This window comes from Zosterops lateralis (genome assembly GCF_965231275.1).
Source record: "Zosterops lateralis genome assembly, chromosome: 3".
In the NCBI taxonomy this organism is placed as follows: domain Eukaryota; kingdom Metazoa; phylum Chordata; class Aves; order Passeriformes; family Zosteropidae; genus Zosterops; species Zosterops lateralis.
Genome location: NC_139764.1, coordinates 72,221,661 through 72,248,547, shown reverse-complemented (window position 1 = coordinate 72,248,547; position 26,887 = coordinate 72,221,661). Strand labels below are relative to the sequence as shown.

The following is a 26,887-nucleotide window of genomic DNA, read 5'->3' as shown; positions in this document are numbered from 1 at the left end:
AGTGGCAATTTAGAACTGGTAAATTTGAATAGTATTTTCCAGGGACAAATGCTTAGGACAGGGAGGGAAAAATAATCACTGGAGCAACAAGAAAAGAAATGTATTTGAAATAGCTTAACTGTATAAAGAACAGAACACAAACTTGTCTTGACTTAGCTAATGATTTGTTGACTGTGGAATACCAGCAACACATGGAAATGAAATTCTTTCAATTCAACCAGACCTGGGCTCAATCAAGGCAGCAGACACAATGTAAGCACATTCAGACTTAGCATGTTGCCCCAAAACCCCCAAACTCAATCTCAAACCACCATCGTCAGCATTAGAAGACAAATAACACACTACTAAAACATCCAATGTAGATCGCTATCTCTGCACAGGACTCCAAAACATCTCTCCCACTGGAAATCGTTAAGAACAATCTAGAAAAGTCAGAAAAGATGGGATTTGCTGAGGAAATAGATAACACCCTGTTTTTTTTAATGGGACAGTGTTTTTCCCCTTCTATTTTCACAATATATTCTGAAACAAAAACCATCCGTGTCATACTCTTCACCCAGTTAGAACAGCAGAACCTCACAAAGAAGCAGCAATGTTACACAATGCGTTCTGCTTCGTGGTCAGAGATCATGAAGCAAAAACTCAAGCCTCAGTGTGACAGGGGCTCAATGGAAGAGCACCAAGGTGAAATTGAACATCCTGCTTTCCAGACATCCTACAGTCAGAGAGAACAAAACCCCTACAACACTACATGCCAGACTCTGCAACACCTGTGTGGTGAAAGTCACTCAATTTTGCCTTCTTGATGGCTGGACTGATATTCATTTGCTACCAGAAGTTTGAGAGCTGTCTTGGTCACCTAATTCATCTTGCTGCTGCCTGAATATAAAGGAGGCTTTCAGGCTTTCAGGACATTTTAAACAGCTAAGACAGACTAGGCTCATTGCTCATGAATGAGGGAGAAAAGCAAAAGAATACAGAAGACCAGAAGCAATGACCTGTTCTTATTGACAAGATGTCTCCCACGCTCACCAGAAGCCTGCCAGGGCTCCTGGGTGGAAAACAACCATTGAGAGCTAAACCAAGAAGAAGCACTGAGACACAGAGAATAAGCTACGGAGCAAGATCTGTCACCACCTACCACTGATGGCACCAATAGTGACAATGCTAGAAAAAGTTTGCCAAGAATAGAAATAACTAAACTTGAGAACTTGCAAGACCAAAATATTATTAATATTCATATTTGTTCATACTGTAGGAGTAATCCATTGCTTTCTAATTAAGGTATTAATAACTATCACAGAATGCTGATGTTTCAAAGTACAACTCTTTATCTTACCATTTTCTGACACTTATGAAAATATGTCCATACAGGAGGCTTATTACTATCAAAATCAGAACGGGATCATGAGAAGCAAAATAAGCCCTTAAAAAACCTTTTCCCCACCCCTCTCCCCTTCCCAGCTCTACCTCCTCCCCCAGCGGTGCAGGGAGACAGGGAATGGGGGTTATGGTCAGTTCATCACCAGTGGTTTCTCCCACTGCACAGGGAAATCAGTCCTTTTCCTGCTGCACCATGGGGTCCCTCCAAGAGGAGACAAGTTCTCCAAGAACTTCTCTAGTGTGACTCCATCCCACGGACAACACTCCCTCCCAAACTGTGGCAATGTGGGTCACTCTTCATGAAGTGCAGTCTTTGAAGGACAGGCTGCTCCAGCCTGGGTTCCCCACAGGGCCATAAGTCCTATCAAGAAACCTGCTCCAGCATGGGCTTCTCTCTCCACGGGTCTGCAGGTCCCTGCCAGGAGCCAAGTGTATGATAACTTTTGATCTTGGATACGTTATCACAGAGTTATTACTACCACTTCTATCTGGCCCAACTTGATCCACAGCACATCCATCTTTGGCTCTGCTAGACATGGGAGAAGCTTCTAGCAGCCTCTCACAGAAGCCACCCTTGAAGCATCCCCCACTACCAAGCCTTGGCCATGTAAAGCCAGTCCACTATGGTAGGTCCTAGCATTTCAGATTTGATATGTTATTATATATTCTGGCATGAAAAATCAAGACCCTGAGAGCCAGAAAAGGAATCTGGTGAATATTCATAGTTGATTTTTTATTAAGTTATAATGAGATAAACTAGACAGTGATCAACAGATGGAGAGTCTGTGTGTCAATCAGCAGCTTCTTGAATCCCAGCCAAATTATTACACTCCTTGAAGCGAGGTAAAGCCAAAAGGCAACCCTGACTGCCTTCAGTAACAAAGATAATACATGACTTCAGCTACTACTTCATAACCATAAAGACATAGATGAGTGAGATATATGGTCACTGATATTTGTTTGAGTGATTTTTACATTTCATTTTATGTGCTTAATATCTGGAAGAAAGCATATTGAGTAATCAGTGTAGGAACAAAAGGACAAGATGTGTCATATTGCCTATTAGAAAGGTGAGGCAAGGTCCCCATGCAAATGATCTCTCCTGAATATATGCTAGCTCTATGGAAAAGGCAAGGAGACAGACAAGAGTCTTACATACAGAGAGCAGTCTATCTGCTAGAGTTACCAGAAAGGAGTTGAACCCCATTGAGACACATGACATAGCAAAGTTTTTCAAGTAAGGCTCAGACATAAAAAAATACATCTTTATGTTCAAGACGGGAACAAGATTTTACTCTGAATGTTAAATAGGTACTATTCTCTTTTCAATTCTATAAAGTATAATTTACAAGGAGCTTCAGAGGTCTTCAAATATGAGGCACAGAACTGTGAGTAATACTTTGATATCATAAACTATCTGCCATCACAAAGGCATGTTCTTGACTTCTACATCGTCCTTGAGGTGGGAAAAAGCCCCATAAATCTCAGAAAATATTTTGTTTTACAAGTTCACACAAAAATAGACTATGAACAGTTGCTTGAGACTTAGTACTGTTCTACAGCAATAAATGAAACAGAAACCCAAATTCAGCCAACTCATGGTTATCCTCTGTACTTTTATATCCCAACTGCAGGTCTTGGTTACAGACCTACCTACACAATTAATTGCTATCCCTGCATTTTGTGGTTTGTTTGCAGATGATATTGCTTTACAAGGCAGTTTTCAAACAGCTGTGGAAGAATAATCACCATAGCAAGATCTCAAGTTTCTTCTATGCTAGTAGCACTGAAGCAACTGAAATGATTGCTTCATTAAAAAAAAATTATAGGGTAAATAGAACATTTTTCTTGGGCTACAGGCTTATTGCAAAAGCTGTCTGGATATAGTACCTAGTATACTGCTTAAAAAGATTCAGTAACAAAAACAAGGACATTGAAGATAGCAGGGTTTTTTTAATATGAAAAACTCAACACAAACTTCATGGATATAATATATACGCTGATTGCTAATTACTACTGTGCTGAAAAGTAAGAGACTATCATCCCCTCTAACAACTAGACTCATAAAAGAACACTTTGTTTAAAAACCAAATCTTAGATGTTTCGTCTTTTCATGTTTCTTGCAGGTTGATTAAAATGAGACAAGCCAGATAAAGCATGATTTCTTACCATTCTTATTAGTAATAGTTATTAGGTGTGTAGGAAAGTAATTCAGCTCTCAGATTTGCTTTTCTTTTTTAAAAGCCTGTCTTTTTTGAATAAAACACCCATTACATTTAGTCCATCTATACAGAAATGATCTTCCAATCCTACAAACCACCTAGCAGACCCAGCAGAGTCTAAGCAAGCTGAGCTCAACTGCACTGGTGTCACAATGAACAGAACAGTAACCAGACACTTCAAGCCCTCTTAAGACACGTTGTTGATAACCTATGCATTTGTACAATGATTTTCTGATGGCTATTCCTCGACACAGAGGCTGGAGGACTCTCATATTGCAATCTCACTGAGCACAGCAATCAGATAAGGCAGAATAAGCAAATATTCTAAGGAACAAGGAGTGCCTGGTTCTCAGGCAGCCTCCAGTAGGATCAAACACCAGCTTTGAGAGGATGAATGAAGTTACTCCTTCCTACCAGAGTGGTCAAAAAGGTCTCTCTGTGAATTAGTTAGCTAGAAATTTTTGGATTTTACTATCAGTTGCCAATTAGAAGAAAATAATTAACTAAAAATTTAGAAATAGGCATTCTTACTCAACATTTAACTTCTGTTTACTTTTCCTATTACTGCGTTTGCAGTCTAACAAAAACTGAGGGAAATCTGGTCTCCATTTATGTGACCCATTTTTATTCCAGGAATACAGGTACAACAAAGACAAGGCCAATTACCCTTTTTAATACCATCTCTCCTCAGCATATTGGGATTATGCTCTATTTTTATGTACTTCTGTATCCACATATGACTATACAATTTTATTCCAACTAGTATTTACACTAGTAAAGCTATATGAATCATAGCAAGGAAAACTTCAAAAATAGAATTAAAACATGAAAACAAATGTCTTAGAAGACTCAGCCTACAGGTACAAGGCTTCTTTTAAATAAAATTGAAACCTATAGTTAAAACACTGAAATTGATCAGTTACAGGACGAAAAAAGTGGTTTTCTTACAATAAGGCTTAAAAAGCCAGACTATCAGATTGAAAATGTATGCAAATATTGCTTAATAGGCCTAAACCTACTTATCTGACTATCAGTTTTGATTACATATAATTCTTTACTATTTGTCTTTAAATAAAAAATAGCACAATCTGTCAAAGCATAATTTGAATTTGATGAAAATCTTCCTCCAGCTCCTTGTGCAAATCCATACTAAAACCGCCTACCATATCTGAAAAAGAGACAAGCCCAAAATCACAAATCTTAGCAAATTTTCCAAAATTTTTATGTGAAAATAAATAGACAGGAGAGCTCATCACCACCATCACCCATGTTTTAACAGTGATTAATTAGTAACTTAAAACAGAAGCACTTATTTTAAAAATTTCAAATACATAGCTACAAGGCAACTTCCTCCAGCTTATTTAGCCTGAAGACTTCGGCAATTAGAAATAATGTCAAACAGCAGCTACAAACAGCAGACTACTGACTTGCCTTATGAAAAGAAAACCCTGAAGACAAACTGAGATGTAAAAAACCCTCACTCTTATATGATTCCTTAAACTAGTGTTTATCGTCAGAAGTATTCTGGGATAAGATGTTAATGATTTTTGACATTTAAAAAAATCCTGAAACTAGATAACCACTGCACTTGCAACTTTTCTTACCTGTAGATACAAGGGCAAGGAATTCTGACATTACCCAGAAGAAAACAAATATTTATGGATGTGATTTCTGCATCAGAATCAGTTTGGGGGGTTTTTTAGGGATGAGGAATTAAGAAACTTCTAAAATGGCAGTGGTTAGAATTCTATTCTGCGAAAGGCAAAAACCTGCAGCGTATCGCAAAGGACAGCAATTCTCAAACCTGCCCATTTCAGGAGGAGGACTAGGCTGAGTGTGGATCCACTACCTCAATGTGTACTGACAGAGTAAAACAAAATACCAGCAAGCCAAGGAGTTGGTTTATCTGGCTTAAAAGAGGTGAATGATGAAGAGTAGCAAGGGATCCTACTACTGGAAGCTGGAAGTTTTATCCTAATTAGGAGAGTCAAGTCAGAATTTTAATATCCTCTGCTGGACCCAGCAGGGTTACCCAGGGAAATGGGCTATGACTACCAAGCCCAGGCTGTGAGCTCCAGCACCTTGGGCAGATATACACGAGTGGGTGAGAAGAAAACAAGGTAAGCTTTGGCCTGAAACAGTGTTTTATATTGTTTTAGGAGTGTGCAGGAAAAAAAAAAAAGGATTTCACTAGATGGAAGATTATTTTGAAGCCTGACTTTCCAAGGAAACCAGGGCTTCCACATCACTGTGCATTCAGCAGTGTGTAAACTAACAAGTGTTAATCCTCCTCAGTAACTTCCAGTTTTGACAGAGAGACAGAAGTGTTCAGGACCAGTAGTGGAGACAGATTTGAATGACTGCTCTTTGTGCCTCCTGCCCTTATTCCCTGGGAGGCTGCAGCAGGAGCACGGTGGCACTGGGATGCACCAGTGAGCACCAGCACAAACTCTCACTCAGCCAGCAAAGCTGCAGCACTCACCACAACAAAAAACAGCCCTGCAGAAAACCTGGCCCTGCCATTCCACAGCCCAAGCAGCTCTGAGTTAGGGATTTCTTTGGGATTTTCCCCCTCCCCACCTTCCACAAAATGATTTGGAAGAAAGTGATTTTGTGTCTGGTTAATAAGAGAGCCTTAATGTTTCATGCGCCATCTGACTGCATTTCTTGCAGAACTCCAATTTCCTTATGTCTCTGTGTGGATGTGAGAAGAACTCAGCATCAAAGAAAATAAAAAGTTCCATCAGCTACAGACTGGCTTTCTCTAAAAAAAGATCACATTAAGTTTAATAATAAATTGAAACTGATTCAAAAGGTATCATTAATAGATCAAGCCTCATACTGGCTCAAAGATACAACATGCTTTCTCTCAGTACAAAACTGAAGTGAAGAGTTGACAGGAAAAAGGAAAAGTTACTGACAGGAAGGACAGTGAACAGCTCTCAGCACCAGGATTAAGCCTACCATTTCTTGGCTCTCTCTGTGGCTCTTTCATCATTTCTTAAGTTCCATCCCTAAAAAACAGCACTCAAATGACATTCAGTTGGGTTTTTTATGAAGGGAGACAGCATGGTTCTGTTTTCATACAAAGAAAAAGTTTCCTATCGTCTGTGGGGTTTCAACAGTCCTTGGACAACAACAAAGCTGTATACTTCTGGATTTAAAAAAAGAAGTCCACAACTGAAAAGGGGGAAAAATGTATCCAAAATAAGGATTATTTTCTCTACATGAAAGGGGAACAGATAAGCTGTATGGTCAAGAATAATGAGACCCAAGCTTTCTATTGTCTGTATATAAAACTCTTGGTAATGTTAATAAAATTACAAAGAAAATATAAGCTTGAAAAGCCAGTCTCATGCCAAGTTAGAAGCTTTGATGATAAGATACAGATAAAACACCACAGGGGTGATCCACATATGCTTGTACTTTCCCTAAATGGATACTGCCTTTATGACCAAGGGAATGGGGAATAAGCTTTGTGATATGTTAATTTGTTAGGGATAGAAAGTCATTATACTGAACAAAAGGAAATGCCACTTTGACACTTAAAACCAAACATGTTTTATGAGACAAGTTGCTTTGACATCAAAATATCATATGTCATGCGAGGGTACACACACACAAAACTAAAAGCTAATGTCATAATTTCATGGTACATTAAGAAAAATGAAGATTAAGGTACATCAATATATTATCATTTGCAAAGTTTTCATGTTGTGTTGCATATACATAGCAATGAACATTTAAATAAGCTGGTTTTAAGTCAAAATGAATGTTAGACTGTAGCTTTTGGAAATGTTCTCCCAAAGGAGCCTCACAATAAGAGCTATTCCACTTCCTTATTGATTTTAACTAAGAAATAATTATAAGAACAGCTTGAGTTTTCTACTGTGTATCAATTTCTATAGTAAACTTGTGTGTGAAGAGTTATTAAGCGACAAACCTAACAAATTAGTAAACAGTTACATGAAAGGAATACAATTGCAACAGAAATTTAGTCTGATCTCAGGGATGTTCCTTGGCAAAAATCTAAATTATCCACAGACAAAAGAGTAGCCACACTGCTTTCAGAGAGGTTTGGAGAGGAAATTCTGGATAAGTCCAGGAAGAACAAAGACAAATAATGACAAAATAGAAAGTATTAAAAATTACTATTAAAAAAATCACCTTGGCTATGAGCACTTCCTTTTCTTCATTATATTTCAGATACTTAAAAAACCCTGCTGGATATTGCTCTTCCATGTTTTCTCATAAGCCTCTTATCCCTGATACCTAAGCTAAAGATTCATAACCACTTGTAAACATTCAGACAAGGATCCTAGATAGGTAAGTTTCCTAAACTTATAGCTAACTTTACAATCATGGGTAGATTAGTAACAACCACAATAAGGGCTGGCTGCAGAGTTCTTCTCCAGAAGCAAATGATGAACATTTCCGTACATCAGAAAAGTACTTCCATTTCTTTCCAAAACAAGCCATTTATAACTTTTGAAGTGCCTTATATGATTTTCAGATAACATTTTAACTATCACTTCAGACTTCATTCAATACTGTAAAAACAAGTTACCCAGTGAACAGTGGTTTAAAAATAATGAAAAAATAGTATCATCAGCAGAAGGCATGTAACTAATACAGGGACATGTCAATAGAACTCGTGAAAATTTCCATTACCAAAGACCGCTAGTAGTCTAGTCATAGTCTACGTAAAATTTTCAATTGAATATTTATTGAAAAAGTACTAATCAACTTGTGATTCTCAGTGGCTGCTTAAAGCCCTTACAAGCAACTGAACAGCTGTGTCCAAATGGAGCAATTAGGTATTTTACAGCATCCTGAAGGACATCTCACAAGGAGTAGACAATTGCTCTGAGAGTTGATTCTCAGGCACATTGTTTTGGTTACTGCAAGTTGTGCTGGAAATGGAACGGGAACTGGAAACTGGAAACCAACTTCCCTGGAATCTGAAAGTTAACTGAAACTCTTGGTGAGATTGTTCTTGTTAAGATGAACAGACAATATTCACCAAACATTTGTTTTATGGTGTCAGCCTCTTGCTGCCTCCATCCCTTCCTCCTTCTGAGTGGCTTTTCCTGCAAGCCACAGTCCACTGATGCACTCCTCCTACATGAAATACATTTGTATTACTGCTACTTCTTAGCATGAAACCAGACTGGCAATTATTTTTTTCATATTTCATTTCCCCAGTTTTCCATGCTTTATTTCACATGCTAACTTCCATGTGATGAACCTCCTGTGAACCGTTTTCCAATTATTTCAGCACCTTCTATATACAGAAACGATGAAGTCATCTCTTGAAACTGCTTTTTCTATCAGTAAGCATTCTATATTAACACATTCTCCATTTAAGATCAACTAAAAAATGTAGCTGTATCTGGCAGTGCTTACAATGAAGACCTTTAAAGTCTTTACAATGGGACATAAACATGTCTTTAAAACATATTCAGTCAGAATAAAACTGTGATTCTGGTGTTGGGAGGCTTTTAACATATGTATCTACATAGCTGGATGAATATTTTCTTGTTTTCAGCATCTGCATTTTTTAAAAGAATGACAATTTTAAGTTGCATGTCAAGCTATTCAACATTTAATTTGATTACTTAGAGCAAGGAGAGCCAGTAGACTCCTCACTCTAGAATTCCACTTGCAAATTCCACTCAGCTTGTTTTCACAGTTTCGTTTTGCCCTCTAATGAACTCAACATGCATACAGAAAAGTTTAATCATGACTTCTACATGACAAAATCAAGTACTACAATTTTTTGCCATTCTTACAGGTAGTGTCCACAAATTAATCTTGACAAACGGAGTTCTTCAATGAACATGGCTGAGTAATATGGGATAGTAATATACAACTATCTATACAATAGGAGGCATTCATACTCTATTTAATTGAAGTGATAGTACAAGTAATATAAGATGCTGAAGCACAGAATGCTTTTGTTGCATTTCTGCAGAGTTCATGCCTAGCCCCAGCAGAGCATGCTAAGCTTGGAGGCCTAGAGAACTTCTGCAACATGACAGAAATACACACACGAGACACTCAGTTTTGACATCAATTATCCAAGATTTTCCCTGTATTAATGCATATTTGAAAGCTGTTTTGCAACATCTTTTATATTTACATAATAAAGATTTATTTAAAAAATTGTTAATGCTCTGAACCAAAGGCAAAGGTTTTTTACAAACCCCCCAAATCTATTTTACTTTTTGAACAAAAAACTTCTTGTGGACTATTCTCTGTTCACACGGGAATTCAGTGTTTGTTACATGGCTTATGAAGTTATTACTACATCTGCTTATATCAGTTTTTCAAGACTATTTTATTAACAGTGTAAAATGCAGCAGATTAACTATTCTTTACCATTTTATCTAGTTTAACCAGTCAATGTGTAACCAGATACCCAGTACTTCTGTGGGAAAATCTCATAAAAATGCCACAGCACCATAACATTTTCTAAGTGGCAAAATTTTCCCAAGCAACATAGAAATACATGTTAGTGCAATACTATTTTGTAACAGTGCTATTTTGTTTGCTGTGGGTGTATGATATCAGATAGAGATGGTTCAGAAATCACTTCTGTAAGAAAACTTAAAACATAGGCACAGACTAGGACAAGTAGCAAAAAACCCCCACCTTCTGAAATCAAGGAAAAAATCTCCAACTGATTTTAATGATGCTCATATTTTATCCCAGAGCTCTTGCCTTTGTGCTTACACAGAAATAATTATTCTTTTAAAATATATTAAATTTTCCTATTTCTTACACTTTGGACAATCACATTAGCCATTTCACCACTGACTTCGGTTTCTGGCCAATTTAGTTTTCTCATTCCCTAACTGTACTATTTACTTATGCTTCAGTATATAACGTTGTTTATTATATTTCAAAATCTGCTTCCCACTAAATTTTCCAAAAATTATGTATTAACTCTACTTATATTGTACTCAAGTTCTGCCAAATTGCATTTTGACATCAAAGTTGACTTTCTTTCCCTAATAGTGGCTTAATGAAAACTGTGCAGGGAAAATAGCAGCTGTGTGCTGAGTCTCAGAGCACCTTTGGTTCTGCTTCAGATGAATTAGAGAAGCTGTGGCTGGGAGTCCTCTACAGGCTGGGAGCCCAAAGAGAAGAGCAGCAGAAAAGCCAAGCTTTGGCTTTGACAGGGAACAGATAACCCTCTGGGAGCAATGAAGCACACACAATTACACTGATGTGACGAGCTAGTGACAGGTAAAACTGAGTTTCCAATACCAGAGCATTTGGAGGAGCCAAGCCTTTGCAAAGTCCAAAACTTGGCATTCTACAAAGCAGCAAGAAGCTGACACTTCAGGTCCTATTTTGCTTAAGAAAAGCAAAGTAAACATCTACTTTCACACCTGCACACTGTACTTTTCTGATGGTGAAGGTCAGCTTGTAACTAGGGAAATGTCTACACAGAACATGCAAACAAACTCCACTCGCCCTCTGAGCCAAGCAATAGTATTAGGCAAATATTGAGACAGAGCCAATTGTGCTGTGCACAGACAGTGAAGCCTGTTTCTTGAAAGCACTTCTGTTGGAATATACACAGCATGTCAGATGAATAATCTCAAAACTAGCACCTGAAAAAAAACTTGTTTGCAAAAAAATTAAATGCTAAAGTACTTTTCACAGTTCACACTATAACATGAACTGTGAAGAGTTCAGAGCTCTTAATGTAAGTTACATATTCAGACTGCTCAGGGAATCGCTCTCAATACAGACTTGAGAATTATTAAACTGAATTCAGGTTTAGAAATGTAAGCTAAGTATTTCTCAGGTCATCAGATTTTTGGATACGAATAGTTAGAGCATACAATTTTCATGTGCAAATGTTAGACTGGAAGCAATGAGCAAGATATAAAGAGAGAACCATGTCTGCAGTGTTTGCTACCGACAACTCCCCTAAGCCACTAGCAGGAAACAACACACTTTCCTAGTTTTATTCTAAAACAAAATGTTTGTGGAGTTGTGCAATGTTGTATAAGCTCTTCTATTCACTTATGTGTAGGAGTGAATAAGTGTGTGCAGTCTGTAGGAATTAAAAATACATTTTGTAGCTGATTTGCATTATGAGCTCTAAAATACACTTTCTTATAGAACTGTATGTCGATGTCATCTCAGAGTCTGATGTTTCTCTTAGCTTACACATGGAAAAAAGTTTTAAATGTTCACATAAATAATATCAGGCTTTTAAAGGGTATTAGAAATTTAGTCATGTGAATTAAGACTTCATGTAATTTTCTCTTATAAGAATAATGACCACTACAGATTCCTGTTTAATGCAAGAAACTAAATGAATTAGTTTTCTGGACAACAAATGTCTGTAATTTAGGTAGATACTTAATTTAGAAGACCAATTTAACACATCTGAAATTGAGGTCACTTTAAAACCTACTTGAGATTACTTGGAACACATGGACTATTTATTTCCTGTATACCATAATTCATTAATTAAGTTACACATAAGGTTAAAATGTAAGTACTTAAAGAGGCACACTCCACTTGCTTATTATGAGATTCTACTAAAAACAAACTTATTACAAAACAGGAAGCTTTTAATTTAAACAAACCCAAACATATTAGTGTAAGGGATTGATTTTTTGGTAAGAAATTCATCAGGGAAAATAAAGACTTAAATTAATATGGAATTAGGTATAAATGTAACATATGAATTTTCTCCAATTACCTCTATTTTTTCATTTGAAGTGACAGAATCACAGAATGGCTGAGGTTAGAAGAAACCTCTGGAAATGATCTAGTCTCCTGGGTAGGAGATTCCATGACCTCTTGAGCAAACTGCTCCTGTGCCTAACCATCCTCATAGTGACAAAAAAAGTTTATGTTTACATGGCATATCCTGTAATATGTTTTATTTATACTGTCTCTAATCCTGCCATTGGGTATCACCAAGAGAAGCCTGGCTCCAGTTTCACCACACCCTCACCACCAGACCTGATCAGATTCTCAAGACTTCCCTTCTTTAGGCTGAGCAACCCCAGCTTCCTCAGGCTCTTCTTGTACCTCAAATGTCCCAGTCCCTTCATCATCCCGGTGGCCCTTTGCTGGCCTCAGTCCAGTATGCCCACACTTGGGCACCACTCTACACCTTTCAGGTTTTATTTGCTCATCCTACTGCTCAAAGCCAAGCCAATAAAATGCAGTAGAGTGTGATATTAATTTAAAAAGCCTAATATTTAAGCAACAACTACAGAGTTTTCAAAGCTTTTGCTTTGTGTTTGTTCTCCATTTTATGAGCAAACTGAACCAAGTATACCTCTGAATAAAATACTATAAATAATAAAGTGAAAAGATATGGGAATCCATATATATTCTTCAGGTTAAGAGGCAAGTACTGATTAAAGTCAGCCTAGACACACACTTTGTCATGATCAGACTATCATGTGAAATAAAACATCAACAGCTTTTTAATTAAATCTTTTTTACATTCAGGGTGTGTGTAAGTATTGTTTATAAGAGAGGACAGCATCAGATAAAGTAATGGTAATCTAAGATCTGTGGGGCTTTTTGAAAGACAGTCATGACAGGGGAAGGTGATCTTACAACATACAATTTTCCTTGCAAGCACTGTGAAACACCAAGTAAAGTTTTCCCTGCAAAATATCCAGGAAACATAACAGTGAACATTATGCAAGAAAATTTCACCTTTATCAACTCATCCGTTTCTAGAGTAACATACTACTCAATATTTAAAAAGATTTCTGGAAAAAAAAGGTCAACTGTACCTGAAGGGCCATAAAAATATTACCCATTATCTCTCAAGCTTTTTAGGTGCCATTCTGATCAGAATTAACAACACTGACCAATCCCAGTTTACTGTGACTAATGTGCGCTATGACTTGCAAGCTGCAGCGGAAGGCTGCTATCCTATTGCCAAATCTGTTTTGGTTCAGACAGGCCAGATATCATTGCTGCAGGCTTAAGGATATACAGTTTAAGAAATGCAACTTAGCTTTTTTTTTTTGAATACTCTTTCCAGAGATGTGGTGGATTCTCCAGCATTGGGCACTTTTAAGATTCAAGTGGGCAGGATGTTGATCTTGTCTAGGCCAGGCTTTTGCCACAAATGGTTGGACCAAATGATCCTTGAAAGTCCCTTCCAATGTAGTGTTCTGTGATTCTATTTATTGGATCATGTCCCTACACCAGGAAATAATTTTAGTGTATTTTCCTTTGTGGTGTCCAGGCATGTTTTCCATTTGGAGGTCCATGGACCAGCTGACTTCACTATCTAGGTCCCTTACTATAGTACAAATTTCCCTTTTGAAAGGAAAATTTTGACTCTTCAAAGTTACCAAAAATACTTTAATTCAGTTCAATTTTAAAATTAAAATTAGTTTTTTTCTACAGCTAAAATATTGTTTTGGATATAAGGATAAAGTAATTAAAGAGAAAAGAGTATGTATATAAAAATGATCACACTGAAGCTAGGAACCAAATTCAGAGTTCATTGTTAAAAGAGCTTTAGTGCAATGTAATTTTTCATAGATCTTCAGAAACTGACATGAAATTGTAGGCCAGGGATCACACATCTACAAGGGCAATAACACAGTGTGTAAGAAAATATAAATATGATTAGACATAAGTTAAAGAGATATATTTGGAAAAGAATCAAAAAGACATTCAGGTAACTGGCAAACAGCATAAACACAGCGTGGACACATTCATGATACATCATTTTGTCTAACAATTCATTATAGGAAGTGAATAAATAGCAGTTGTCTCACATCTGGACTTCATTTAAAAGATTGCAATTTTCCACATGAGGACTTGTTAAACTTGTGAAGACAAGCATTAATAGAAGAATTAAAACTTGGCAAGGAACTGCCTGAAGGGTGAAAGAAAGGAAAGGCAGTGTTTAAAAGGCAGAGCATCATCTTGAAAGGAAGTTATAAGCACAGTTCTCTGGTGCTCATTTTTAAAACTGCTTTGTAAAAAAAAAAAAGGTCAACTCTATCACAGCACAGGAAAGGCGATCATAAAACCAGCCCTGAAAAAAGACAAAAAGCAGAAAACAAGGGTTCTTTTTAAACACCCAGGCAACAAGACTCTAGAGCAGTCTTCAGGGGAGAAGTTGGGACAGATTTTCCCACATTCTTTTGTTAATGAGTCTTCCTCAGTTTAAGATACTGTTTCACTGAGAGAAAAGATGCCCTCTAGATTCTGTGGAAGTTTAAACACACTTTACTTTCCTTTACTCGCTTGTACTTTTGCAAAAAGGCTGGTGGCAGACAGGAGCTTTCTGCCAGTTCATTGAATTCACAAGTTAGTTAAGCTCCCCTTGTTCTTGATCCCATGAGCATTTACAGGTTCAACCAACAAAGCATATTGGCAGACATGAGTGGTGGGATTAAGGTAAGGCTACAGAAGCAATGTAGATGAACCCATGTGGGGAAAAACAAAAATCATTATCTTGCTACCAGTGACAAAGGCAGCTAAAGAAAACTTACAGGCAGAAACCTGAGAGACAACAGGGATCCACTTAGAAGAGACTGGGGAAAACCGTCTAAAAGTCTGTTGCTACATCAAGCATTCAGATGCACACAAACACCAGACTGAAAAAAAAAATCCTACCTGAAAACCACAAAATGAAACAACAAAATAATCTATTAACTTCCATTCTGAAATAAGTATGACAAGAACTCAATTTCAGTAATAAAGCAGTAACCTTTTAGCTCTAATGAAGAGCGTATTACTGGATTGAACTAATAAGGGATACATACAAGAAGATGTGCAGCCCAACTCATGACCTCTTTTTTTTAATTATATAAAACCTATACTCCCTGATTTCAGGTCTACTTTGATTTGAAATTAATGTTTTTCAGCCTTGAAGCAAGGATTGAAAACCTTCAAACTCCACATTACTACCTCCTCGCCTCATTTGTAGTTTTTACTACCTGACTATTCTCAGGTGCTTATGACAACAAGGAAGAAAACATCCCACATTTTCGGTTGGAGTGATGAATACTGAATTATTTTTAGGAATGAAACAAAAAAAAACAATGTTTGCTTCACATCACGACAGTTTGCAATGCAGCTGGATTGTATTTACTGATAGAAACCCTGGATGTCACAATATGTGTATATGCTGACCTTTTAATGCAGAGAGCTGCAAATAGCCACAACTTGAAAGCAGACAAAAGAAGTCTTGTACCTGGGCTTTTAAGTGGGCAATTAAGTGCATCATATAGAGATAAGTAAATATATGCACTATTACATAATACTCAAGATACTGCTTACAATGTTGTTTTCTTGAAACAGTTCTGCTGTTTCATATCTTAGCTTAGTGTTCTTCTAGTCATTTATACAGCATTTAAAGTGATTTTGTCTGGGAAACACCATCTAATCTAATTTCCTAAATGACATTAATATTCTTAATTTTATTTGGGCAAAGTTCCTGCTTTGTCCCAAGAAGAATAAAATGCACAATTTTTCATAATGGATGATGCATTAATATGATCTTAACACAATTCTGTTTGCATCTCCTTTTCCCCCCCTAGTTATTTTATCTCTACAGGAAATATCTTCTTGTATTGTTATGATGAAGAGATAATCCACCTCTGCCTTAGTGTAAAAATAAAGACAGGCATTTCCAAAACAAAATTCAGGAAATTTTTGCAGATATAGTAGACAAAAGTTCACAGAAGAAAGACATGTGTCCTCTAAGAATAGCACGGTCTAATCAGAGGGATTAAACTCTTCCAACTTTTTCCTCCTTACCCTGGGAGGTGCCAGGTGCCAAAGCTGTTAACATGTTCCCAGGTGGCTCCAGTCTTCATCATACACTAAAAACTGAGGGCTCAAATTGAGGAATGCACAGAATACTAAGTTTTAATCAAATATAAAAATAAAAAACCACAAGAGTTATTGGCCAAACTTTCTAGTAGGCTATAGCCTTTTTCTTCTTATTTTTAAATTATGATGTTGTTACCATATCATTACCATCAACAAAATACATATGCTCATCAACAAAACCTGACACACTGTGAAAAGAATGTAGCTGTCATTTAGCTTTACTAGACTTTATGTCCCCAATGAAAAGCACATGTCCCAAACACTTAGAAAATAAGTTGTAACTCCCTTACCACTCCAATCATAAGAATCAATTTTCCTCTAATTAAGAGTCACCAGTGATATGCCAGATAAACAAACTGTCCCAAAGGAAGAACGGAATGTTCTTACAGAGTGAAAACAAAGAACAAAGTATTTCTTCTACCTCGCTAACCACTTTAAACATAAACTATATGCTGCTGAAGAAAGCAACTAATTTCAATTCCTTGTAGAGCTCATTAAGTAGATAAAAAACTAAATAGCATATGTGTGCCTATACATACACTATTAAAAAACCCCAAAACAGAATGCCACCCCATAAATTATCTAAACTGCTCACATTCTTAATGTCATCTGGCACCCCAATAAAATTTGCTTAAGGATCAAATAAAATTGTTTTGCAAAAGTCCACTTGTCAATATCCTCACCACAATCATGTCCTTTTCTTGTTCAATAATAGACAGTGGTATCTTCCTATTTTGAAACATAAAACATGTTTTATAGATCTCGATTTTTATTTATGAAGAATTATCCTTTCATATCAATAGTTTGGGTTTTTTGCTGCTTTTTTTTGGGGGGGGGCGCTTTTTTGTTTGTTTTTTTTTTTTGTTTGTTCATTTTGTTTTGTTTGTTTATGAAGAAAAAAATTATTTTGTAGCTCACAGACACTTTAGGCTGTATTCATTCCACCAGGAAATGTAGGATGTTCAGTATGCACGTTCAATCAGCTTGTTATGCCATCCCACATGGCAAGCCTCTGACCTAGTTCTAGAAATGGGTTATCTTCAGGTTTAAAAGCACCATCTGCTCTTAATGACGGCACCAACAAAATTACTGTAATAAGGAAAAAAAAATATCCGTAAGTGATAGTAAAATCCAAAGCCCAGAAGTTTTCAAGTCATGACTATGTCTGCAGAGAGCACAATACAAATGCCAGCTAGCTTTTAGCATAAGGTGATTAGGTTCAAATTTGTCATACTCCCTCCTTGACCCCCACATTGTGCAGTGAACAATGAAATAAGACCGTTGCAAGGAAAGGCAATAAAGGGGCCAAAATAATGAGAATGTGGAGATCTTTTTTTTATTACTAGGAGTTTTTAAAAATCCAAAATAAGATGCAGTTTTCAGACATTTCAGAGAAGAAATCCTTTTCCTCTCTAGTGATGCAAATGAAAGAAACTATTCTTGCTAAGTTAGTTTTCAGTTCACTGGCAGACAACTTTTTCATATTATCAAATTAAAACTTCTGTAAAGCCATCAAATCAGAAATTTTGCCAAGAATTCTTCATTCCAGGAACTAATGGAAAGGAAGTCTTTATTAGTGACCTACATAAAAACTGATAGCTTGAACTTTCTGCCAATTGATTTAGCAATCCATTATGATCATAAATTTGCAAAATAAAAAATGTTATTTCTTCTTGCTTCAAGCCAAAGATTTAGAGTCTTTCCTTTAACATTTTACAAATTAAACTCAGGCATTAAGTAGGCATTATGCAGAAGTATGGAATTATTTCTGTATACCCAGTAATGCTATTGGAAATGTCTTCAGCCACTGATCTAGAAAAAAAAAATTGAAATCTTTATCTCTGTACAATTAATAAACTTCAGGTCCCTTTGACAAATATACTTTTTTTTTTTTTTTTTGTGTTTCATTTGACATGCAAATTTTTTATCCAATCTTCTTATCTAAGACCTGTTCAGTCTTCCATTTTCATATGTCCTCCCTCAATATGACCACCCAAAGTATGACACTGTTTGCAGACATGTATTAAGGTATTATTTTCCAAATATATTTCAATGCAGAAGAAATTAGATCAGCTTCCACTTATATCTACAATCTGTAAGAAAATATACATGCCCAGAAAGCTCAAAGGACAGCCAAAATGTAGTCCACTGATTACTAAACAAAACAGTAATACTTCAGTGACTATACCATTACACATTAGAAACCCATACATAGTCACCTAAACCTAAAATGAAGTACACAGGTTCTCTTCTCTATCACCTACTGTTTTTATTCAGAATAAAATCTACAACTGCAATGGCTAAATTCCTTAAAACATTCACTATATCGTCTTTCACAGGATTGTCTATTCCTACTATCAGCTGCATTTTGGTAGCAAATTTTCAAATATAGAGTCTTTCTGAAAAGTCAGTTTGAGAGTTTAAGTACTGGATGTTTTCAGGGAAGGAAAGCAGGGAAAGTTAGGAAAAATAACAGAAACATAACAGGAAAGTGCAGAGGGAAAAAAAATTACCAAATTGCAGGAATTCCTCCCCTACCCCATCCAAAACCAATTCTCCCTTGCCTAGATTAATCCAGTCATCTCTTGTGCACACACCTGGAAAACATCTTCTCCAGGCTTTAATCATGCCTCTCCCCCTTTCTACTATTATGCTTATCTTTCAACTCCAGCAACAGTTCCCACTCCCTGACATTTTCTCTGCCCCTCTTGTAGCAAACCCAGACACCCCCTTTCCTCATCAAAAGAAACAGATATAATACGACAAAATTCTAAAGTAGCACCACCCACTCAGCCTTCCAGCAACAGGGAGGCTCTGAAACTGGAGGTGAAACCTGTCCAAGAAAGTTCAGCTTGTCTTTGCAAGTTCCTCACAATTTTATAAGCAGCTTAAGCTGGTTTCTGCTTAAAAAGTAAGAATGGAAATGCTGAGCAAATGGCCACCAAAGAAAATAACCTATCCATTGTGAAAGAAAGAGATTATTCATATCAAACTGATGCTGTATCCTTCTTCTCCTGGTAAATGGTGATGCTGCCATGAGATTTTCTCAAGACATATTAAAAACCCCATAAACTAATATGAAATTATTGTATATTTCTGTAGCATTCAAGTATATGCAGTATGGTTAATGTGCTAGTGGTACCTCGTTTTGAAGTTCATCGGCACTTTTGGTAGAAGCAAGGATTTCATACAAAGTGCAGCAGAGGTCTTCTGTCGTTGGTCCTCCAGGGTTACCTCCTTGAGATTCCTTCAGATACTTTCCAACTTCACACCATAAAAAAGAATCATCTATTTTTTCCAAAGATTTGAGATTAGATTTCTCATCACAGTAGTTCTGTAAGTGATTCAGTTGGTTATTCAAAAATTTGTTATAATCTAAACTTATATTTTTCTGTGCATCAGTCTCACCATTCAGAGGCAGCTCTTCGGAGTGATCCAAATCATGCATGTCAAATGAAAACACAATATTTTTACCAAACAACACTCTGTTATCACCATTTTGCTTTTCAGCCAACTGTATGAGGGCCCTAAGCTGTTCTTCAGTGAAGTGAGAAGCAATCCGAGATGTTGCATCACAAGCTGCAGTAGCAGATGATGATGGAAATGGCCCAAACATCTGCTTGATCACCTTTGTCTCATCATGGCCAACACATTCTTTCCCGTGAAATGTCTTAAAAAGAAAAACAGCTCCACTTTCAATTGCTTCTTGTCCATTTTCAGCTCCAACTGTGAACAAAACCAAATGTAACTTAATACACTTAATAGTAAGAGTGTTTCATTATCTGCAACATAATTGTAATTCAAATTCTTGCCACAAGTCTTATCAGCAAAAATATCAAAAGAAAGAATACCACAAAAAATAAGAATTGTTGCAAGGTACTGAATTATAAAAGCACATGATAATAAACTATCTGTCTTCATTATCCTTCTACATACTAAAAATTTATAGTAAGAATTACCAATGCTTTCTTATATTTCTGAGCTAGAGAAAAAAACTTCCTAGAGGTCTTAAACTCACAATTGTATATTTGTAAGCTATTTAACGTTAACGAATTTCCACTTTGTCTCACTATTTATTCACTGCCTAATCTGAATATTCGTAACAGAATAAATATAAAAAATCAGCTGGGAATTACTGAATTCTTGTACTAATTCCCAGCAGAATTACTTCTGAGTATGTGCTAAGTTACAAAAACTGCTCAAAAAGTTTAAAGCAAATAAATGTATGAATTTAGATTTCTATCTACAAAATATCATGTTATGCAAATAACATATTATTAGATAAAAACATGAATGTACTTCTTACACAAATATTCACAAAGATAGTCAAAGAAAACATAAAAAAAACTCCATGTGATGAACCAGTATGTCACTACTACAAAATTTTAAAAATCACCAAGCCAATCTAAAAAACCCAGCCAGCATACTGGGGCTTTTGTTCATTTTAAATGAGGACAATTTATAACATTTTTTTACTTGTAACTTGATTCAACTTAGTTTAGGTTTAACACTAGAAAAAGCAAGGGGTTTCTTCCCCACAATCTAACAGGAAAGAGCAAAAAATTCTACCATAAGCAGATGGAACAAGGCTGAATAGCTAGAAATGTAACACATAAATAAATGGAGGTGGCTACAAATTCAGTATTTAGCTTGAATCTTCCTGTCGTGCACTTTGAAAAGCTGAAAAGTTCAAGGAGAGGACTAGAGGTGATATTTACAAGATAATTAGATACCTACATATGGAAGACACATGACATAAAGATACAAACATATATAACAGCTATGTAAATAGGTTTCAGAGGAAAAAGGTGGTTCGGCCCCTCCCTTCTAGCATTAGCTATATAGGAAGCACAAAAAATTTAAAAAAATCCCCTACATCTAAAAACTTGTCGTTTGTCTGCATGAAGCTCACTCATATATTCCTAACATACAAATACATATTATTATTTAAAGTCATTTGTCTTGGAACAGAAGTAAAGATTACTATACTAAAAGAGAAATCAAAGGATTTGAGCAAAATCTCTTACGTTTACTAAGTGATATTTCTCCTTTATTATCAACATCTCCTATTGTGAAAGCATCTCTTGAGAAAATCCTACTCCTTCCATCCCCACAAAATAAGCCAGAAAAGATAGCGAGAGATGCACTACTAGAAGCTACTCTTTCTGGTTTTTTGTTTTGTTTGCCAGCCAACATTATAGTCCAGTACCTCTTGTGAGTAAACTATACACAGTGGATATTTAAAACAGCTTTCTCAATGAGTATCTATTATCAATACAGATTGCATCTTCTCCTACTAACACCATGGACTGACAGTTGGTACAAACTCAATCCCCATCTCACAGGACTTTCCCTCAAGCCTTGTGTGTTCCAAGTGCCAGTTGAAATCTGTGCACTGCAGGAGAGGTACCTGGGTTAGGGCAGAGAGGTGCCCCTTCCCAGAGATCTGTCTCAGGCTGCAGCCACGTGGTTAAATGCCAGCATGAAAAGGTTAAATGTCTACTAACATTTAACCAGCTTAAAACTTTTTGTCAGTGATTTGAGAAATACTCAAAAATATACTTCTGATAACTCAAGAAAGCAATAGCCATTTTCAACCATTATTAGCTTTAACAGGCATCTTCTGCAACTGTACAGCACAATTGACTACCACTGCAAGTTGGACATGAATGACTTGCCTAGCCTTTTTTGAAAGCCTGTGTTTAGACATTTGTTTCTTTCTCAATTTACAAGGTACTTCCAAAAAATGGTCAAGAACTAGAAATGTAAGTGTGGCAGCTCAACTTTTGTATTGTAATAAAAATCTCTGGTCTGTAGTACCCAAACCAGGCAAATTATTTATTTTTATTAATTCTCTCTGTCCTTTTACTAATGGTGCTATTCAAAATATTTGAAAAACAACCAGAAAAGGAGGAAATATACCTATGAGATTGAAAGGAAAAATCCTTAAATATATGACAGCAAGAGCTTGAGCCATGCACTCAGTTTATGAGCTGATGAAGTTAAATTTTGCTAAAAGCAAAAGCTCTATTGGGTTTTATCTGTCAATCAAAAACTAAATTTCCAATCAAAACTAAGTTTTCACACCTTTTTTGCCATAATGTATTTCAGTATTAAAAGTTGAATTCCAGATGAGTGAAATATATTTTTATTTCTCTCCTCAACACCAAACACTTCAAGCAGAAAACACTTCCTACATTTTTATCTGCCTGCATAGCAGTCCAATTTTTCATGATACCAATTAAGTGGAATTAAAGCAGACAACATCAGGATTGTTCTTTTCTTAGAGTACTGCTATTCCGAAAGAAATAGTTGGTTTTGCTTAATAACTGTCAATCACAAACCATACTACACTCTACAAAACAAAACTATCAAAAAAGTAAGAACATCCATATAATAATGAAATCTTAAAATAAAACAGAAGACCAAATTGCACATATATATATCAGATGAAATGGAGTTTCAAAGATATTTCAGGACAAAATCAGCATCAAGGTAGAACCAAAATTTTACCAGTAAAGTACAGGTATGCAAGCAGAAAGCAACTTGAACCAGCTCCCACCCCCAAATAAAATAATGTATTATTAGATGACTAGAGAATGAAGACATACCTATTTGTTTTGCAGCTTGTAAGATAGTTTTTAAATCACCATTTACAATTTGGTATTCTTTTTTGTCCAAATTGTCATCAACAAACTTTATTATCTTCTTCCAAGTAAGATCAGACTTCAGCAATTGGGCATGTAGTTTTGATCTTTTATTCTGAAAATGCAAAATATTTCAGTTTTTAATTTATTTCAAATTAATATAAAGGGGTTCCTTTAAAATTAAACACCAGATAAAAACAATTCCTTCCAACTGCATTCAGTCAGTATATAGTACTGATTGCAAGCACTTTTCTTTTTACCTGATCTTTAGACTCCTTCCTGAATGTATGAAAGAAGGACACACAAAAGCACACACACTCTCTCACTACTTTACTCTTTCCAGAGCAAAATTCTCTATAAAGCCAAACTCTTGCAACTTCAAGAGATTTACAGTTCCCAAGATTCCAAACTCATTTCAGAGGTTCCCACAAGGCATTTATTGCTATAATGCATTATTTCTCAGGAAGCAAAAGAAGTACCTAAATTCAGTGAACTTAATATTAGAAGGGAAATGTTTGGCTTTCCAGTTCTATGCAAGCCCAGAGCTAAAAGCACACCAGCCTTGCCTAACTTCTTGAAAGACGAAGTAACACAACCAAGCAAGCTTTTCCATATAGCACATCATGATTGTAAGGGCTAAGTATAAATCACAAAGCTACAGCAAATTTGATTTTGAGCAAATTTGATTCCTTCACTATGAAGGAATGAACAGGAAGCTACACACACTCTGCCTTTCTCATTTGCCTGCTCTTATAAAATAGTAATGCAAATGAAGAAAACAAATTATTCTTACTATAGCTATGCTTTGTAAAAGAAAAAAAGCTTTACCGTTAAGTCAGCTAATTCTTCACTGTAATCCTCATGTTTAGTGACATTTGAAAAGGAGCGTAAAGCGCCTGTAAGACGAGGCAAGGCCATCTGTTACTCATTCAGTGATCCATAGGATGAGAAATCAAATCCCAGTTCAAGTACCTAGATGAGAACAAAACAAGTAACATGGCTTTTATAATGTTATAAATACAGACTCGCATCATGAACTTGAAAGACCTTTTCGAGCTAGCAGAACTTGGCAGAAATTCCAATTAAGCCAGTTAAAAAAAAGATCTCTTAAAATGGTGATAATCAAAATGCAATAAAAGGGAGGTGAAAGGCACAGAGCAGAGGCAAGAAATGGTAACATGCAGAGGTCACTCAACAGGTGATTCGTTTCTCTCCTCTCTAAATAAAAGTTACCAGCAATGAGGCAAAGTGGCAATTATTTCTTTAGCACCCCTAACACTGAGTATTATAGTGAAATCTATGTAACTGAACTTTAGCTCCCAATGGCAGTAAGCGATTACAACCTACGGGAAGATTTCCTCTGAGACAGCCCATGCTGGGAGCTTTCAGGTCATTAACAGCCTCTGGCACTGATGCAGAGAGAGGCATCTTTCTTGACAAGTGCTTAGACATTTTTAACCAGCAAATCAGGGAAAGAAAATTATGACAGGAAATAAAGATTGTCAAAAGCATAGCACTGAACTATTATAAGAGATAAAGGGAATAAAAAAAGACCAGAAAACTGAAAACTCTATGCCTTGGGATGTTTTCATCTCAAACTGGGAGTGCACACACAGTTAGAGCAGGACTCTCTTCAGAACTACAGCTTATTTCTGTGCAGTCTTATTTCCTCTGTGGAACAGGCTCATATCTATGCACCAAAACACAGCTGCTCTCCATCTGAAATTGTACTTCTTCCACGCCTTTTTACTGAAATTATTCTCAAAGTTATTTAATTTCAAAAGGTGCCCACAGCTGAACTGTTTAATGAACCCTAACGTGCAGATAGAGTTTCTGATGGTAGCAGATAAGATACGGATTTAGATTATTTTTGAAACAATTAATGATACCGTTACAAACCAAATGATCTGCATCATTCTTAGCATGCCTGAAGATCAACGTCCATCCAGAATTTAAAGACCTTGTAACAGAGTTAATAAAATTACTTCCTCCCCAGTCATACAGTACAGAACTCTCTGCTTTAATCTAATTATCCTTCCCTTTATTTAATGACTGCATCTGTATTTTAGCTATCAGCTTTGCAATACAGCACAAAAGAAATCCAGAGGCAGCGTTCCAGTCACAAACAGAGAAATGTCACTGATTTGTCAGGTCTGCTTGTTTTCCCACCTTGCATTAAGATGCTTTTTGAGAATGATTTTACAGCAGCTGATATTTTGGAGATAAATGTTGTAACAATGAAGCTACAAAATCTGAAAATACAAAAACCTTTGACTGTGAAGGGCACGGAGAGCATGTGTTCAAGCCTAGAAGCAGACAGAGACAAGCACCACTGCAGCTTTTTTGATATATTCAGTGAATATATGACATGTAATTCATACCAGCATAGCTCCTAGTGTAAACAGCCTGTGAACATTATAGCCACCATCATTAAAAGGGAAGTAAGGTGTCCAGACTTTGAGGGTACATCACTCTCACACTGTTCTAATGACAGAACTGCCATTAGCTATGAGAGCTAATGGGTCCATTTTACCTATTTATTTTTTACCTGCATTCAAATACCTTTTTCTGTAGCATTATGCGCCTTTATAAAAAAATGTAACAACATAACTAATATTATTTTAATTGTCCTTTCTGAAATACCATGCACAGTAATTTATGAAAGTTAGAATATACTTATAAAAAGTTCACTTTTCACACACACATATAAATTTCAAATCATCTCCAGCATGCTCATTTATTAGGAAACTGAATTTTAAATGCTATTTCTTTCTCCCTTATTCAATTCCTTTAATAACATCTCCTGAAATAGACCACCTGAAACACCAGAAAACAAGTAAGGGCTCACTGTCCTGACCACAGGCATGGCCAAAGAGCCAAATCCAGCCCTGCAACCCTAATCTTGAATCAGTAAATGCTGCTCCACGCCTGCCTGTGTGCTTTCAGAACTTGCGAGTGTCTGAGGGGGCTGGTTTGGCAGAGCAGTCACACAAGGCTTCTGCATCTCATTTACAGTCAAACTTCACACACCCCCTTTGCTTCTCACTCTCAGCAGGGCACCACATGAAAACAAAACCAGCTAGTAAACAGAATGCAGGAGACAGGTGCAATTCATTACTCCACTGTTAACACAGAAAAACAAGGTAAAGTTTATAAATTTTGGCTATTATTCCACAACATACTAGAGTCAGCTCTGAACACTAAATCAAAAATCATGTGGCCTTATAAGATGCAGTGTAGATTTATATTTGCTTTTTAAAAAAATATGTTACCTGCCTTCACATAAAGCCTCCTTATGTAGATACCTGCCTGCATCACTCTGCCTTTAGAGTGGGTCAGCTACTCCTCGTCTTTCCATAGCCATCATAAGAGTAACTAATTCCTTCTGGTTTGAGAGAAATGTATCTGTTTGCCACAGGTGGGTATGAAACATCTGAACTACCAAATGATCCTGCTAAGATCTGCTGGTTTTGGAACAAGGACCTAAAAGGCAGCAGCAATTAAATCCTCTTTACCAGGGCCCACATACAGAAGATGAACTTTTGCCATCCTTCTGCCCATTCCCCTGAAGAAAAGTATGAGAAAGGTACCATCTTAAATCATTTCCATAGGACAAATGGAATGGGAATTTAACCTTCAGATCACTGCAACCTTACATGGTAAAAATATTTCTTCTCCCCCCCCACCCAAAAAAAGGCATTTTGGGTGCATTCTGCTAATGATTCCTAGAACTACCTCAGACTTCCTGCCTCTTTTAAAAAGCATTTAACTTTCCTGTTT

The 26,887-nt window shown here is 36.5% G+C and overlaps 1 protein-coding gene across 1 annotated transcript in view; it reads right to left on the bottom strand.

The window, feature by feature from the left end:
* The window catches only part of ASCC3 (activating signal cointegrator 1 complex subunit 3), a 253,462-nt gene that overhangs the window by 215,149 nt on the left and 11,426 nt on the right, over positions 1 to 26,887 (bottom strand). The window contains exons 2-4 of the mRNA XM_083857723.1: positions 23,936 to 24,079; positions 23,072 to 23,222; positions 19,603 to 20,186 (exon numbers count right to left, since the gene is read on the bottom strand). Coding sequence (XP_083713849.1) covers positions 19,603 to 20,186; positions 23,072 to 23,222; positions 23,936 to 24,025 — 825 coding nt within the window. The 5' untranslated portion in view covers positions 24,026 to 24,079. The remainder of the gene's footprint in view (positions 1 to 19,602; positions 20,187 to 23,071; positions 23,223 to 23,935; positions 24,080 to 26,887) is intronic.